The sequence below is a fragment of the Phragmites australis genome, chromosome 7 (genome assembly GCF_958298935.1).
Source record: "Phragmites australis chromosome 7, lpPhrAust1.1, whole genome shotgun sequence".
In the NCBI taxonomy this organism is placed as follows: Eukaryota; Viridiplantae; Streptophyta; class Magnoliopsida; order Poales; family Poaceae; genus Phragmites; species Phragmites australis.
Genome location: NC_084927.1, coordinates 16336804 through 16354368, shown reverse-complemented (window position 1 = coordinate 16354368; position 17565 = coordinate 16336804). Strand labels below are relative to the sequence as shown.

Sequence of the window (17565 nt, the reverse complement as noted above, 5' to 3'; positions counted from 1 at the left end):
ATTCGGTTCAGTATGTGGCTAATAGCGGGGCTGCTGAAATTTCAGCAAGTTTGCCATTAGTTCCTTACAACACCATGGTATATAGCACACCTCTTATACCCCCACAAGGTACCAGCATACCCTATGGTCCGTTGCCAAATACTTACTTCAATATGCCTTCACAAATACTCCACATATGCAACACGTGACTTCACACTCTCATGATACGCCACAACAACAATCTTTTAGGCCGCAATCACATGCTAATGCGTCATCCAATCGGCCTATGGCCGTAACACTTTTTGGACCTGAAAGCATCAAAGAGCAAATGAATAATATTTTGAGGGAACATTTTGGGGTAGCGCTCAAAGGTAAATCACATGTTTATCAAAAATAATACCCTGATTATTATGACATAATCCCATATCCACGTGGGTTTAAGGTCCCTGATTTTGTTAAATTCAATAGGGAATATGGTAGAACTAACATGGAGCATATGGGTCAATTTCTTGCACAATGTGGTTAAGCCGGTAATAGTGATGCTTTAAGATTGTGTTTATTTCCTTTGTCACTTTCTGGCAATGCATTTACTTGGTTTACTTCATTTGCGTCTAACTCTACTCATACGTGGGCACAACTTGAGCAAAAATTTCATGAGTATTTCTATACCGGAGATATGGAGTCGAGATTAATTCATTTGACATCGATTACACAAAAGTATAATGAGTATGTTTCTGAATACATTAGAAGATTTAGAGATACTAAAAACTGATGTTTCAATGTTTTACTCTCCGATAGAGATCTAGCTGAGTTAGCTTTTGTCGGGTTGCATGCACACATTAAAGAGAGGTTAGAGGGGCAAGAATTTTCAGATGTGAATCAAGTTTTGCAGCGGGTTCTGACTCAAGAAAGTCGTACCAAAGAACACAGAAAGGTTCAAAGGTTTAGTGAAAAACACAAGGTGGATCATCCTGGTGTTAATGTAGTTGAATATGAGGACAATTCGTCAGATGATGATAGCGTAGACGTGTGTGTAGCCGAATGGGCATGGAAGTCCAAATCAAATATGCTCCGCATTGAAGCCAACTCCACAAAAGAATCGGCAAGAAGAGATGAAATTCACATTCGATCTCACTAAATGTGATAGGATATTTGATTTCTTGTTACAAGAAAAGCAAATTAGTTTGCCTCCTAATCATGTTATTCAATCACTTGAATATATTAAGAAACGTGCATATTGTAAGTAGCATAATTCATATTCTCACACTACTAATGATTGCAATGTTTTCCATCGACGGATTCAATCGGCCATTAATGAAGGACGATTGAAGTTTGCTGAAAATTCTAAGATGAAGCTAGATGATGATCCGTTCCCCATCAACATGATGAACTTTGAGGGGAAGAAGGTCTTGGTTCAGCCGTCTCAAGTTGAATCAACTAAAGGCAAGAGTGTGATCATTGGTAATGATAATGTAAAGGCCAAGGATGATCAAACCTAAAAGTCCAAAAATTGGCTGTTGGAAAGTGAATGAAGATAAGAACAAAGCTTTTAAGAAGCACGAGAAGACAAAACTTATATTTGATACACTTTTAGCTAAGTATGAGAGTGGCAAGGCCAGCCAAAAAAGGGTAGCCGGCCCAATGCTCTTAAACGTCCAAGATCACCTCCGAAGCGTGAGTTTGAAAGGAGGAGGCAATGGGAGGATAATGTTGTAGCAGTTCCGTTCCCTCCTTTTGGGCCACCAATGTCTATGATGTGGGGGTCTCCTCCGATGGTTTGTCCTCCATATCCGCCGTGGGGTTGTTGTGCACCTTGGGCACCACCTTCTATGCCATTTGCACCATTTCACCCACGGCAAAATAAGAACGCCGCATGAGGAGCTGCAATGCCGGAAATCATGGAGCAATCCACAACAGTCACCAGTACAATAATTCGCAACTGAGCATAAAGAGAACTGTCTTCCACCACTCATGGAACAATCTCTAGCACATATTTGCTCTTCCTCCAGTGAAAATAACCCAGTCCCTCTCAGATTCTCTATCTCCCCTTCCATCTCAATCTCTCAAACCTCAGGAGTCAAAAGTTAATTGGGACAGAACTCCGATAGGAGAGAGCCAAGTGAAAACAGGATGGAAATTTTTCAATGGTAATATAAGAGGAAATGAATGTCATCTGGTGAGTTTTGAGAAATATAAAATCCTAACAAAATACATTATCCTCATCAAGTATATGTATAATAACATTGTGATATATGTTCGGATAAGTGAAGGTGTCACTGATGATTTTCTATTTAAAATAGGACTACATGAAGGATCAGCTTTGAGTCTTTATTTATTTTCTTTGGTAATGGATGAGATTACAAGGGACATTCAGAGAGATATCCCTTGATGTGCTTTTTACTGACGATGTGGTATTAGTTGACAAGAGTTGGATAGGGACTAGTAGAAAATTGGAGTTGTTGAGATATATTTTGGAATCGAAAGGTTTTAGATTTAGTAAGACTAAAACTGAGTATATGAAGTGTGATTTCGGTGCTACTAGGCATGAGAGAGAAGATTTTAGTTTTGGTGAAGAGGTGGTTCCAAAAAAGATACCTTTTGATATTTGAGATCTATGCTACAGAAGGATGGTGATATCGATAAAGATGTTAGTCATAGAATCAAAGCTGGATGGATGAAATGTTACTAAGCTTCTTGTATCCTCTGTAACAAGAAGGTGCCACAAAAGTTGAAAGGTAAGTTTTATAGTACGATGGTTCGACCTGTAATGTTGTGTAGCGCCGAATGTTAACCAACTAAAATGCGACATATCCAACATTTAAGTGTAGCATATATGCATATGTTGCGATAAATTTATGATCATACAAGAAAGGATAAGATCCAAAATAATAGTATACATGATAGGGTGAAGGTAACACTAATTGAAGAAAAAATTATCCAATATCAGTTAAGATAATTTGAACATAAACAATAAAGACCTCCAGAATCACCTATGCATAGCGAGATACCTCGACTCACTAATAATATGAAGAGATAGGGATCAATCAAACCTAATATGAGAACAGTCTGTAAAGAAAAACTTAAAAAATAAGTAACCCAAAGAACTATCTACGAATAATAGCACGTGAAAATTAACAATCCAGATGTCAAAACCGTAACTTATACATCAATCTCCTTCTACTGTTATTACTTCTATTTTATTACTATTACTAATACTTTTATTATCATTATTATTTTCACATTATTTTTTAAATTAAATCTTGTGAGTTTTATCTTTAATCTACCTAATTTGCTTAGCACAAAGGCCGCTACTGCTGTACATAAGAGGAAAAGCTTGACAATCCAAAGAAAAAAGGTAAATAGGTCCCAAAGAAAGAAAAAAACCACCATATTGGATCGGTTTCACCATTCAAGCCTTTTCCACAACCGATCAATATCCAACAGAAAGCAACATGTTCAGCAAGATTTTTAGCGGTGAGTGTTCCCCACCTAGTAAGCTCCAAAGAAAATCGACAAAATCAATGTAGTACAGGAATCTAATGTCCATAAAGCCCCACAAAAATTACAGGCATAACATTGCGCCGGGGTGGGGGGGGGGGGCTCGGCAGTTCTACATCTTTGAACATTCAGTTGAGAGTCCCTGTTAATTTGGTGTTCTCTCAACATTTTTGGCAAGGCATACTGCTTGGCTTCACCCAAGGTTCTGCTAACTTGTTCTCTCAACATTTTTGGCAAGGCATACTGCTTGCACAATTTGCGCAAGAGAGTCCCAGTTTTCTTTAATATAGATGCCTTCGTTACCTTGTCTGTGCCTGCCTCAGCTGCAGATGAAGTACAAGAAACGATATTTACTAAGGAACCATGTCATTCTCTTCATTTGTGACAGCGTGATCTGAAGATGCACCATCATTTATACTGGCACCAACAGTTGGAAGCTTGTTCTTGCCATCTTCCTGATTACCAGCATCCACAGAAATGCTGCCATCAGAATTGTCCTGACATTCTAATTTGGATGAATCAATCCTCTCACATGTTCCACCATTCGTAGTAGCGTTGTCCGCACTCTGAGCATTAGAAGAGTTCTCTTGAACAGAAGCCTCACTATTATCCCCTTGAGTATCTGGTGCTGGGGGAACAGGGCCTACGAATTCCCCATCTACATTACTTTTGTCCACATCCATCTGATCCTCATTAATTTGCTTGCTTCCAGCAGGCTCTTCAACAGTGACACTATTCATCTGTCCTTTTCCCTCTTCAACATCACGGCTCCTTTCATTTTCTTCCTCAGCAGCACAATTCTGTGCTGCAACCTCCTCTCGAGCGCGATTTTCTGCTTCTACGGCCTCCTGTATCTTAAGTTGACACTTGTGCTCCTCAAGCTGTTCTTGGATCCTATGGTAACTAGACAACAAATCACCATAACGGCTTTGGAGTGTCCGTTCTAATGCTTTCTGTTTATTCACTTCTTCAGTCAAATTTCTGACACGGTAGGAAGCAGCCATCTGTTCCTGTTTCTGAAGCTCTAGGAAGCATTCAAGTTCTGTTGCAGCAGTGTCCATCTGCTTGAATGTGTCTTGGACCTGCGACCACAGTTTTCCAGCCCGTGCCTAAAAAACAAATAGCAAGTGAGATTCAAAGCATCAGCATTACGAAAACGACATGAAAAGAGTGAAAGAAGATGCCATCTGTATTCAGTACAATTGTGTCAATAAGACAAATCCAGTATCAAGTGAAAAGCAGAACACCCATATTTTGGGGGACAATGTAACATCCTAGGGTCCAAACTGGCTTAGGCCCACTCACATGCTAGGTGGACCACACACTCACTCCAACCCGCTTACACTTTCACCCTCGCTTCGCGTAAAGGGTTAACCCAGGGACCGGGTTTAGTGGCATGGACTCTAATGACCTTATATGTTGGTGTAGCTCACCCTATACTAGCAAGTTGGGGCTAAAGTCCCAACCTCTCATGCACACATACCCATGGGCCCAATTCAAATTGGGCCGGGATGTCACATACCCCCCCCCCCCCTTCAAAGGGCCCGATGTCCTTGTTGGCCCAACATACCCACACTTGGGCAAACGACCAAGAATGTTCTCTCTTAGCACACAACCGTGCATCCAGTGCCTACGCATATGTCATGCTGTATGACGACTTACAGCCCACATGCGGCATGCGTCACATGTCCGCACCCTTGGCCCACACACGCCCGTATGAAGTAAGTCAGAAGGAACATTACAGACACGGAAACTGATAAGTCAGAAGGAATCACTAAAGATATGCACATAAGTTAGCCCCACATAATGACATATTGCCTAAAAGAAAGGTTCCATTTAAATACAGATATACTCCAATGCAGATGATCATGACCTCAGCTTACCTGGTACCCTTGTGTCAGAAGTTTGATCTTCTGCTCAAGCCGAGAAGCCTTCTTAGCTTCATCATCCATTCTCTTCTTCACAATTTCAAACTCATTTTGCAAAGCGGCAATCTTATCAGGGTTTCCAGCAACACTAGCAAGACCATAGCTGCCGTTTGTAGGAAAATACATAAGGTCCTCTTGGCATGCATCATGTGCTTTCACAAAATCCTCAAAAGAATCGTTTTCATGCCCCATGGCCACACGAAGATATTGAATCTCCTCCTCAACCATAGAACTAGCCTGCAAACAAAGAAATGAGACCGTATGAACAGTTTTCCATCATTACATGACTACACAAAACATGCAATACTACTCACAGGACGATAATCAATTAAAGAATCAAAAAACAAACAAACTAGAAGGTAAACAAATAAATAAAATCAAGACATCATCACAAATAATGTTAGGTTGTATGCCTAGATTTTTAAAGGGATGAGTTTCACTAAGCAATCATAGCCATTTAACCCCTGTTGCCACGCCAAGAGGACTCTAGATTACGCTTAAAGTTTAACAGAAACACCCATAACATATTTCATTCTGCCATGATATGCTAGACAGTTGGAAATTCTGTTCCCTTTGCACTCAACAAACAAGATGCGATGACTGCTATGGCAAGTAGAATAATGTGTGCACTGCATTACATGACTATATAGTGTAATCTATTTGGTAAGAGAACTCACACATCTCTATTCTCTTTAAGATGATAAAATGAACTTAGAACTTTTAGATCTATACTCCAGAAAAAAACAAGCATCCAAACTGTACAATGCCACTCTGGATATCTCTCTAATTCATATTTGATGTTTGATGTTTCAAGTTATTAATCGTTTCTTCCACCCAGGGAGATAATTTCTCAAGAAAGCTAATGCATGCATGGCCTTTCAATGAAAACTAAGAATTTTCTCAACACTACATTGTGCATGCCAGATGTCCATGGATCATTGAGAATGTTTCATCTTTTCTATGTTCTCAAACAATATCAGATCTTCTACAGAAATCAAGGTAAGTCAAGGGTAACTTTCTTCCGTAACATTACTCCTACCTGCATGCTATATAAATTTGCATGTCGATAAAATACTGAGTTAACAAAAGTTTAAAGAAGGCACTAAGAAACTTCATAGAATGGTTCATTTTGTTCCAAATTATCCCAACAATAATGGTAGTCCATACATACAACTCTGTGACCAAGCCACGCCAAACAGTACATATTTAGATCCTTATATTACTCACTAAGGCTCCATCGTTCCCTTTTAATTATCACCTCTGTGGTTCTATTGCACTCAATACTTTCTTTTCAGATCAAAATATTAATTATTTAAAAGCATATTCTTCTTTGAATCCCGAAGACATGCAGTAATATTCCTACTATACCAGCTATCAAGAGTAAGAATATAGAGATTGGTACACAAATGATTCACATCTGCTGCTCTAATACGAGTACAATATATCATATTATCATGTTAATCAGTGAGGTACGAACAACAAACCTATACTTAAGGTTTGCTAGAAAAAATCGAAGTATAAGTTATCGGGAAACATGCCAATAAGATTATCGTCAAATTCCATTACATCATTAAGAGAAGGAAATGTACCTCTTTTAGTTCATCCTCATCAAAATCTTCAATTTCAGGAACAAAAGGTGCCCCATTTGTCTGCCGCTTGTTCCCTTTCTTTTTCTCTTTTTGAGTTTTTTCATCAAGGGGATATTTAGCATTATCTTGCTCAAGGAGCCTCAGGAGCTCCTCATTTATTAGATCATCAGCCTGTTCAAGTGATGTCGGAGGCACAAAGGTACTTCGGTTTCTGCTCTCACCACCTTTAATCAGAGACTGCCGAAGAACCTCTACTGAAGCAACAGGTGGCCTGGGCAAACTTCTCTGCAACACTTTGGATCTCTTCCTAAGCAATGCCTCCTGCCTTGCTTGTTCCTCAGCCCTCTCCCGTGCTAGCCTGTCTGACATATCCTCTTCAACTCTTTCTTCAGCTTCTTCCTTCTCATCCTCTGTGATAGGTGGCATAACTATCTGGTACTCATTCTTAGGCTGTGGAATAGAAGCAAAACCAGATCGCAGGCCTTTTCTTATTTCAGCTTGCCTACGAAGCTCAAGCTTAGCACTGTCCTGCATTTCCACCTCTTCATTTATGCGGAGCTCATCACGAAAGGGTGTAGCTTTTGGAGTTAAACCAAAGGAATTCCCATCTCTGGAAGGTGTCATACCAATCCGTGGGGTAGCACCAGGACCAGGGCTTGCCAAGGGTGTCGCCATGGGATTTGGAGTTTGTATCTCCTTCTTACGTGGTGTAACACCAGAGAAATCTGATGGATGAAGATCTGGGTTATCCCCTCCTAAAAGAGGTGTTTGTGATTCCCTTAGACGTGCAAGATTTTCTGCTTCCATCATAATAGCATCACCTTTCCCAGCTGGAGTTCGCTGTGGAGTTCGCAATGGTGTCATACCAAGCCTTGGAGTCTGGGAATAGTTGGATAGCAAAGTTCTTGTGGCAGTACTTCCTTCGCCAAGCTCCTCAGCTAGAGCAGGATCACCAGCACTACCCATCTTAGCTATCTCCTCCAACTCATGGTCAGAAATTTGTGGTGGTGGAAGCATCAGTTTGGACCTCTTTGTAACAGCTTCCGGATCATTGAGTCTATTGGCTTGCATTATCGCAGAAGGGGCATCTTGCCGCTGCAGAATCTTGTTCCTGGCAATGTCTTGCTTTCTCAATTGTGCCTCCATGTCCACTCTTCTCTTCCCTTCAAGCTCCTCGATAGTAGTTGGAAACTGCACATGCTCAGGTGGCTTGTCCTCACCAACCGTATCATAAAAGCCTGGAGGTGGTCTCTTTTCAAAAGCAATCTCAGCATTATAATCAATTCCCTTTCTCTTTCTCTTCCTCTGCCGTGTATCAATACCAGCCGCCTTCAGTTCTCTCCTTTTCTGCAGTGAAGCAAGCCGCCTAGCCTCTTCAAGTTGTTTCTCTCTTGCTTTCCGTTTTGCCTTTTTACCCCTGGTGTTAGCTAATCGAGCCCTTGCCTCAGAGAGCATCTCCTTTTCGTCTTCATCCATATCGACAGGATCAGGACGAGCAGGTTTTGACTCGGGGTTTGGATCAATTTCACCAGGCCGCAACTTCCTCGGGTCATCATTAGGTTCATAATTCTCATCCTTCGCACAGGCAGCATCAAGAAGTTTCTCATAACGCTCAAGGCACTGAGATGGTGTCCGACCTACAATAGGTGCAATCGTCCTCCATTGAGTAGGCATGAGTTTAGCAAGATGGAGTAGCTTCTCATCCTCTTCCCTTGTCCATTCGGTCTGTAGTTAACAGAAAAGAGTTAGTAGAATTAACAAATATGGCAAACTCATTGTCATTGTGACATGACATGACATCTGCACGCAAGACAGATCTATGCCACAATAATAAGCAATCAAAAGACATAATATAGCATAAGTGGTGATTGGGGGTTATTCACATTGATTTTTTGCCATGGTGTTTACTAATAAACCACATACACTGCAATGATTTCAGTTCGATTTATATGGTTTTAACCAAACTAGTGAATTACATTGACAATACAGTAAGAATGAGATCAGGGAAATTTGTTGGTTTCTCGCAGTAGTTCCCGTGCCTGCATTTGCTATGAAGTGTATGATTCCGAACGCAACAGATAGTTTTCAGTGTGCAGTGCAGATGAAGTTATGAACTCAGGTGCATATCCAGTGACAATGAATTAACTATTGAAAAAACAACGTGAAAATAGAACGTCGAAGTTTTCAATAATTCTCCAGAAAAACTAGAGATGGGGAAGGGCATGTCTATATCAATCTAAAATTTCAAGAGCAAATGGAAAGCGTCTAATTGTTATTACCTTCTTGATAGATGGGTCGAGCCACTCGTACCATCGCGCCTTGCACTGCTTGGCGGACTTGCGGACGAGCAGCGACGAGATGCGCGCCCACTGGTTCTTGCCGTACTTCATGACGGCCGCCTTGAGGATCTCGTCCTCTGTGTTCTTCCACACGCCGCCCTTTATCATGATCCTCATCTTGCCTCTCCTCGGCGCTCACCCTCCCCCTATGGTTCTCCTCCGTAGAGGGCAAGGGAATAGTCCCCAGGTTCCGCCGCGGCCCCCGGACGGGCCCGCTCTGGCGAGGCGCGCGCGACCCCGACTGGGTTCTAGGGTCCGGTCGAGGCAGCGGCGGCCGCAGCTAGAGGGGAGGGTACCGCAGATACTGCGGTTGCGGGGGGATGCGGGTCCGTGTGGTGTGGAGATAGGGCCGGGGGAGGCGGGTGGGCGGTGCGGCGTGGACGGCGGCGGCGGCGGCTGGATGGGGTGAGGTGAGGGCGGAGGGAAGCGGGAGGGGGCGAAGTGCGGCTTGGGTCTGGGTTTGGATTTGGGTTTGACGGGCCGACCGCCTTTCGTGGTTGGGTCGAACCGTCTAGCCACAACAACGGCGCGTGTTGTAGAATTTTTTATATGTTTTTTTTGTCTAGATGACTGTCGACAGTTTTCCATAAAAAAATCTGTTGAGTTTTGATCCGTTGGATCAATATTCAATGGACCAGATCACTTTGCGCAGCATATACTACTAATTTTAATATCGGGTCTCATTTTAACTCAACCCCATCACCATCTACTTCCAGGTCACAACCCTAACGCTCGCTCTCAACCCCGACACCACCTGCCACACGCGCCACCGCCCTCCGCCTCGCTATCGTCATCTCTGACGCCGACACGGCCCGCCCTCCTCCGCCAATCTCTCTTCCTGCTGCCCCTCCTCCCCCACACTCCCCCACTATCATTGCCTTCTCGGCCGGCTCCGGCGATGCTCCTGCTACCCTCACCATCACTGTCTCACTGCTGGTCCTCCGCGCCCGCAGCCACCGTCGGGTCGGTGGCCTCCCCCGGAGCTCCCTCTACAGCCAAAGACCCTAAATCCCCTCCCCCCCCTCCCGAAACCAAACCCTTGGCCCTAACCCAAAACCCTAACTTTGCTAGAATTAATGGAACTCGCTAAAGCTCGTCGGAGGTGGAAGAGGAGGCGTCCGACACGAATCTCTTCGCCAATCAGAAGGTTAAAAATTTGTCAAATTCTCCCTCCTAAAATGTGTCGACAGATAAATAGCATTATTCTATTTTTTATATTTAAAAATAGCACAAATATACATCCATATTTAAAATTAATAAAATTTGGTTATTATCGTCTATTGAATACTCCCTCTGATTGCAAATGTAAGTCGTTTTAGCCTCTTCAATTATTCTCTAAATATAAGTCGTTCTCGAACTTTTATGCACTTTTTTCTCTTTTTTTCCCTTCTTACCCTTGTTTAATAAATACTACCACTCTCACCAATAAATGAGTTGTCTTTTCCAATACAGAATAAATAAAGGGCAACAAGGTCATTTGATCTACTTTCTTAATCTCTGTGCACAAGTCTAAAACGACTTACATTTGCAATCGGAGGGAGTAGATGAGACACATGGATCTTCCATACATTAGATGATATTTTCTTACCTACAGGGTTGCAAAAGGAAGTATTTAATGCTCACATGTCAATTATCGTCTGTTATATGAGGATCCATATGCCTTGTCCAGCAAGAGCCTATTTTTGTAAATCTTGAAAATGAGTATATTTCTACTATTTTTAAAAATAAAAAAGGAAAAAAATTTATATTTGATACCTTTAACTCTGGTCTCGGTTTAGTTTTCACCATCAACTATTGTTCAGATCAATTTACATCTCTCATCTCCTAATACCATCCAAATGTGATCCCTAGCCCGATTTCTATCCTACCTGACATGACGTGAATACACTTGTGACCGAGCAAGCAGTATGTCACTGACTTGGGTACGGAGCCACACCCGTGACGGTGGCCTTGCCTACGCTGCCACATGGCCGTTCTTGCCCTACTCGTTGGTCACTGCCGTGCTGCCCCGTGCTCGCCCCCATGGATGGGCACATGTTGGTTTATGGGTGTACATATGTACATCTAAATTTTTTAATTTTTTTATATATATAGTATTATGTATTATGTATGCATTAGATATTAAGCTAACTAGTTAAACTCAGGTGACCAGATGTAGCTCAGTTGCCCATGGTCACACCCACCCCATCGGCACATAGCCTATGCGGCCATGCTGACTCGCACGGCAAACGCACAAGTCCAATAGTCAACATCTCAGTTCTCCACGGTTCGTCAAAACGTAGAAGCAACGATATGGAGGGTGGCGGTGGGCCTGGCAACGCATGGCGGCGGTGCACAGTGGCAGAAGACGGGCCTGGCTGGGCACAACCCGGGCGAGGGTACTGCCGGTGCCAAGGCAATTACGAGTGATCTAGAATTTCCTGTTCTTGCTACATTTGCAAGTTAAGGCATGGATCTAGGTTTTAATATTGTAGTTCAATAACCATTTTATAATTAGCCAAGGGTGTTGATATGCTACCTTTTCTTGCTAATAGAGTTTATTGAATATGGATGTAGGTGTTTTCGTTGCAATGAACGGATACTAGTGCCATGTTATGTATGTGTGTCTAGTGGCAGCGGTTCACAATGACTCTAGCCTATATCACCACGATCTGACCGGCATTTATGTGGCCATAGTTCACGACCCACTACTCACGTGGCCACGCATAGCAGCCTAGGCACTCTTGAGGCACGAGTGATGACCACGTGCGTAAGTACGTCAATTCCTGATAGGCTGAGATCATGTGTGTGACTGCGTGATGACTGTGTTCCTGAGATGGAGGACGGCAGTGGTGCGGGTGCGAACAAGGCAGGGGTCACAGTGATGGGGGTGTGGTGTGGGCGTGAGCTCCAGAGCCTGAAAGGCAATGGCGGCAACGGCGCAGGCTTGAGGTAGACGGGGCGCAGCGGCGGCATAGGCACGAGCAAGCGAGGTGTATGTAGCTACGCGCACGGGCATAAACCTGATAGATATGTACACCAAATTGAAAACTCCGAACCCGCGCTCGTCCCCGCACAAGAACGCGCACACATGCTGCTGTTTGCGTCCGCCGCGGCAGCCCAGGACTGCGCGTCCACCAAGTTCGAAGCGGGGAGGTCGTTCCAGCTGTGCGCAGTATAAATTTCAATCTACCTCTTGTCGTATGCACCACCCTATTCAAACTTCCTATCAGCAACAACTTTCTCATTACTTTGACCTCACTCTTCAGTTAACCCACAGCCAGACATCCAACCGAAGGCGGACGGGTACAATGTTACCATCTTAAGCACATTTTTGTAACTATGAAAGAATAGCAAAAACTTTGGAGCCTGGATCAGGGATTAGACCAGTAAAAAACTCTGACAGAACTTCCACAGAAATAAAGCTAGATCGAGGTAGGGCAGGCACTGGGTGACGTGGGGAGGGGTGGCGTGTGGGCGCGCGACGTAGGTCGTGGCGGTGCGCACACTGGGCGACGTGGATATAGGCCGGGACGGTGTGGCTAGGAGAAGAGGAGGTGGCGGTGCAAAATGGGGACTGAGAGAGAAAGGATAGGACTCGGAGCCTACTTAAGATAAAATCGTGCTGAATAAGCAGGTTTAGGTCACATCAGCGATACATCGAATATAAAACCAAATTAGGAACCACATTTGTATGGTATTAGGAGATAAAGGATGTAAATTGATCCGAATAATAGTTGATGATGAAAACTAAATCGAGAGAAAAAGTTGAGGATCAAATATTGACTTTTTCCAATAAAAATATAAAAAATCTCGTGTTGTTAGCCCCCGTTGTTGGGCTGGGCGACAATGTTATTGGGCTGGGGGCTAACGGCACGGCGGTGGCGTCTATATCCTTGGGTTGGGCTTTCCACCACAGGCCTGGTCAGGTCTATTCGGTCCGCACCAGCGCCGGAGATAAAACCCTAACAACAGAAGGCTCGCACCTAACCCGAACCCCGAAAAATGGCGCCGGCGCCGGAGCCAACCGCCGCGGCCGCTGGCCGCAAGCGCAATAAGCCGCACGGGCCGTCCAAAACCATCACCAAGAAACCCGCAGATCCCAAATCGACGTCCGCGAAGAAGGAGAAGAAGAAGCATAAGCATACGCATAAGGAGAAAAAGCCACGGCCGCCCACCCCACACGCCAAGAAATCCACCGAGCCGGACCAGACCCCCGCCGCAGCCGGAGAGGAGCCCGCCGGGGGAGGGGTCCTCCTGTCGTCCTCGATGCCGCCGGCGCGGCAGCTCGAGTTCCTCCTCCGCAGCTTCGAGCGCGCCGCTAAGATGCGCCTCTCTCCCCTCGAGCTCGATTGCTACTCAGGTATTCGCCGTTCATCCTCGTGTTGAATTCGATTTAATTTAGTATGTAACTTTGAGCAACAACACCTGAAGGTCTTCTCTGTTTTGTGTTGTGTCAGAGGGATGCATGGTGCAGCTCGCGGAGGGAGCCAGCCAGGACGTGGAGAGCTTCGGTGGCCATGTCAAGAGGGCGTTCGATGTGTCGTGGAAGGAAGAGCTCTGCGAGGGGAATGTCGTCGAGGGGGCGATTGGCGTGGGCAGTCCGGCGCTCCTGGTTATCAGCTCGGCTGCTCTGAGATCGCTAGAGCTTCTTAGGTAGCTGTTTTTCCAAGTTCAATAACAACCTTTTGCACTGCATCATTTTGTAATACTTGTTGAGAATTAGCAGGAACCTTGGTCATGCATTTCTGTATTATGTAGATTCTGTCTTTCTATAATCCAAGCATGGTCCCTGTCTTGTTAATATCGGTGTTTGGTTTGTAGGGGCTTGAAGATGTTTACTAAAGAATGCCGCCCAGTTAAGCTCTTCGCAAAACACTTGAAAGTGGAGGAGCAGGTCTATATTTTCTCATCAGTAGAAATTTGTGTGGTTTAGTATTGTTGCACTCCATGATTGATCTAGTCGTGCCGCAACCAACATTGCAGCATATCCAATCTCTGTATTACATTGCAATTTGTGGTTGCTAATTTTGCCAACCTAAGAGTCTTACAGTATTGTATCTTCTGCAAGTGCTTTGTCAAAAATTTACAACACTATATTGATTGATAAAATACATTGTTTTAGCAAAGAAAATTCTCTTTGTATACTGACTGCAATCATAGATCATTCTGTTGCAAATCAATCCTGTATTATTTTGACATCATTGTTTTTCTTTGGATTCGACATTTCACTGAAATCACTTGGAGTGTTTTTTCCATGTAAAAGTTTTGGAAAATACAAAATAGTCAATCAGATTATCAGCCTGTTTTTATGCAACCAGTGATCTATTGATTGCTTTAGCTTCCTATGATTTTTGCTTTACTTTTCTCAGCTCTAATTTTCCATGTAGGTGGCTATGCTTAATGCTCGAGTTAATATTGCTTGTGGTACACCAAGCAGGTATGCGATCTAGACTGTTCAAGTTTTCATCTATTTTATTTTTTGTTGTTGTTTAATCCACATACAAGTTGAGCTTATTTAGTTTGTGGTTCCAAGATTTTTTGAGTTTTATCTCCAGAGTTTGAACTTTTTTAGTAAGTGCTGTTTATTCTATCTTGTTAACCTATAAAGGGCAACTATCAATTCCCAAAACAGCTTTGCCATGTAATGTGCACTATTGGGAACTATTTCTTGTTTGTTTCATATTCTCTACTTAGCTCAACTTTAAGAAGCTATGGTATTCATGGAACATCGTAATTCTTTTTGAAGCAATGGCTAACGTGCAATTTTGGGTAGTTACACTCTGATCTTTGAGCATATTCTGTTTTTAACATTATGACTTAACCTGGCTCTATCTACCTTTTTAGAGTTCAGGTAGTAAGCACCTGAAGCAAATTAGATCCGTATTTTTCTTCCCAAAAATTTAAATAATAAAATGGCTGGTTGAGATATATATCATCATCTGGAACCCATCAAGACTGTGTGTGAAAACTCTTATCCACCTATCCTTTTGCCTGCACTTGCTTCTGCATATGAGCATTGCATCAGTCTTTCTTGCATGGCATCTGGTTATGGTTGAGAATAATAAGCAAGTATGCTCTGTTGGTTGCCTGTTTAATTTTCGAGTAATGATGGCCATTGGGTAGTTCGATGTCAAGCTTGGATTGAGCTATTGTTTGTTTTCTAGAATAATAGCAACCACAGATGTAATTGGATCCTAGATTGCACCCCTGCGTTGTCAACCCCTTTAAAATATTTGGAATTTCATGGGTTTATATAAAAATATCAATAAGAAGTTATGAATAGTAGTATTTTGCCCAAATGAGAAAAAACGTGCAGGGTCACAGGTTTTGCCTCCTGCTACTACTGTTAGCCATTTAGCCATGAGATTGCCATTCCAGATGGCCCATTCCATCTTTTGCTTTATCCTGTTAATTCTGAAAGTCGCTGTTCAGTTTCTTTGAACTTCATGACCATGTTTTCACTTGCTTGTTAGAGATTCTGCCGAAGAAGCTTTACTGCTTTACTAAATTGCATTGAGAAAGAAATCCAAGCTTCAGCTTTTCACTGGCGTACTTCTACTGAGTTTTTTTCTTATGGGAAGAAGCTTAAACTTTGTGCTGATTACTGACTGTTCCTATCTTGACGACATATGTTCGAAAATTCTTACAGAAACTGAAAAAACATGGAAAAAAGGGCATTTTCTTTCATGCTTCATGAGCAGCCTGTATCTACAAAAAATGCCTTTTCTTCTTACCATTCAATATATATTTCACTGAGACTCAGTCAGAGTTACTTATGTTTACGTTAAAGAGGTAGTTTTACTTATGTTTATTTAAAGAGATCTTAGATTGTTTTGATGTTCACTGCAGTGAACCCTATTGTAAGATTGATGTAGTTCTCACCATAAATAGCCTAGTGGTGACAAGGTTCTCTTTTGATTTAGACAAACTTGATATATTTCTTTCTTTCACCATAAATAGCCTAGTGGAGAAAAGGCTGTCTTCTGATGTAGACAACAATCACAACAGCCTTCGTCTCAAGCAAGTTGAGGTAGGCTAGAGATGAAACCCACAAGATCCAACTAAAAAGATGACGAGAAAACAATTGACACAGATGTAGACAAACTCGACATATTTTTTTCTTCATTGTCCAATAGCAACAGAAGTGGCGTGCTTCTTGCACTAATTTACCCTCTCTATATTGCCCCTTATAGTTATCTTCCTGTGTAGGATCAAGAAATTAATTGACACGGAAGCTTTGTCCCTGTCACGTTTGAAATTAGTGATACTTGACATGCAGAGAGATGCAAAGTCATTTACCTTGTTTACGCTACCACAAGTCAGGTACTTATCTTGATAACAGCATTCAGCACCCAAAAATTCTTACGTCCTCACATCACCTTGTCATATTTTGTATTATTCACCATGCAGCAACGAGTTCTGGGACTTGTACAAGGGCTACCTCGATCAAAAGGTTCGAGGAGGGGACACAAGGCTATGTTTCTATGGTGATGTGTCTGAGAAAGATGTTAAAAAAGTCCTTACACCTGCTGAGTAAATGTCAACCATCGAATCGTCATGACTTCTCGGAGTGTGTTGTAGCCCGATGTATTTCTCTGCAGACTGAAACCTTATGCAAGCGGGTTTTTGATGAGATTAAGAAATTAGGAGCTTTGGGTGCATTCTTTTTTTCAGTCTATGGGTGTTTTTTTTCCCCGCTGATCTGATTTGTCATGAAGCGAGTTTTAGCCGGCATCCATATTGCCTATCAAAGTGGTTTTAGCCGGCATCATATTGAAAAGTTTGTCATGAATCCATTGACTTTGGGAAGTGCAGGCCAACAACAGGTCTCTGGTTTGTCATGAATCCAATGAGGACTGAATGTGCATTTTCAATGCTGTTTTACCCGTAGGGATGCAAATTGGTATATGCCCTTCAATTGCTCTTCTAAGTTGTATCTAGTAGCCCACTCTTCTTCTGTTAACCTCTCCAACTTCAGCCATATTTGCAATTTAGTAGAACAAATAAAAATTGGAAGGGTATGAATTCAGCACTTGTAGCATGCCGAGTAACAGGAAGCAAGATGTGAATTTTGAAAGGAAAAAACTGAACACCTAGGTTCATCTAACATGGTGGCTAGGCATGTGAGTAGGATTAAAGCATGAGGTGCGCTTTTGGGACAAAATGGGCCACCTGAGCAAGTTCGTGGACGTGTTTGCACTATCGTCAAATTCTTAGACAAATTTGCAGTCATATTACAAGTTATAATAT

At 42.7% G+C, this 17565-nt stretch overlaps 2 protein-coding genes across 2 annotated transcripts; one reads left to right on the top strand and one right to left on the bottom strand.

The window, feature by feature from the left end:
* Nucleotides 1-3379: 3379 nt before the first annotated feature.
* Nucleotides 3380-9835, bottom strand: LOC133924034 (cell division cycle 5-like protein). The gene is made up of 4 exons (XM_062369398.1): nt 9274-9835; nt 6995-8719; nt 5361-5642; nt 3380-4586 (listed from the first exon to the last, which is right to left on the bottom strand). Exons 1-4 carry the CDS (start codon nt 9448-9450, stop codon nt 3831-3833), a joined length of 2940 nt encoding a protein of 979 aa, XP_062225382.1. The 5' UTR covers nt 9451-9835; the 3' UTR covers nt 3380-3830.
* A 3413-nt stretch (nt 9836-13248) lies between these two features.
* On the top strand, nt 13249-16976 carry LOC133924033 (uncharacterized). Its single transcript, XM_062369397.1, has 6 exons — nt 13249-13675; nt 13773-13968; nt 14137-14209; nt 14703-14752; nt 16525-16638; nt 16726-16976. Exons 1-6 carry the CDS (start codon nt 13318-13320, stop codon nt 16850-16852), a joined length of 918 nt encoding a protein of 305 aa, XP_062225381.1. The 5' UTR covers nt 13249-13317; the 3' UTR covers nt 16853-16976.
* The last annotated feature ends 589 nt before the right edge of the window (nt 16977-17565 follow it).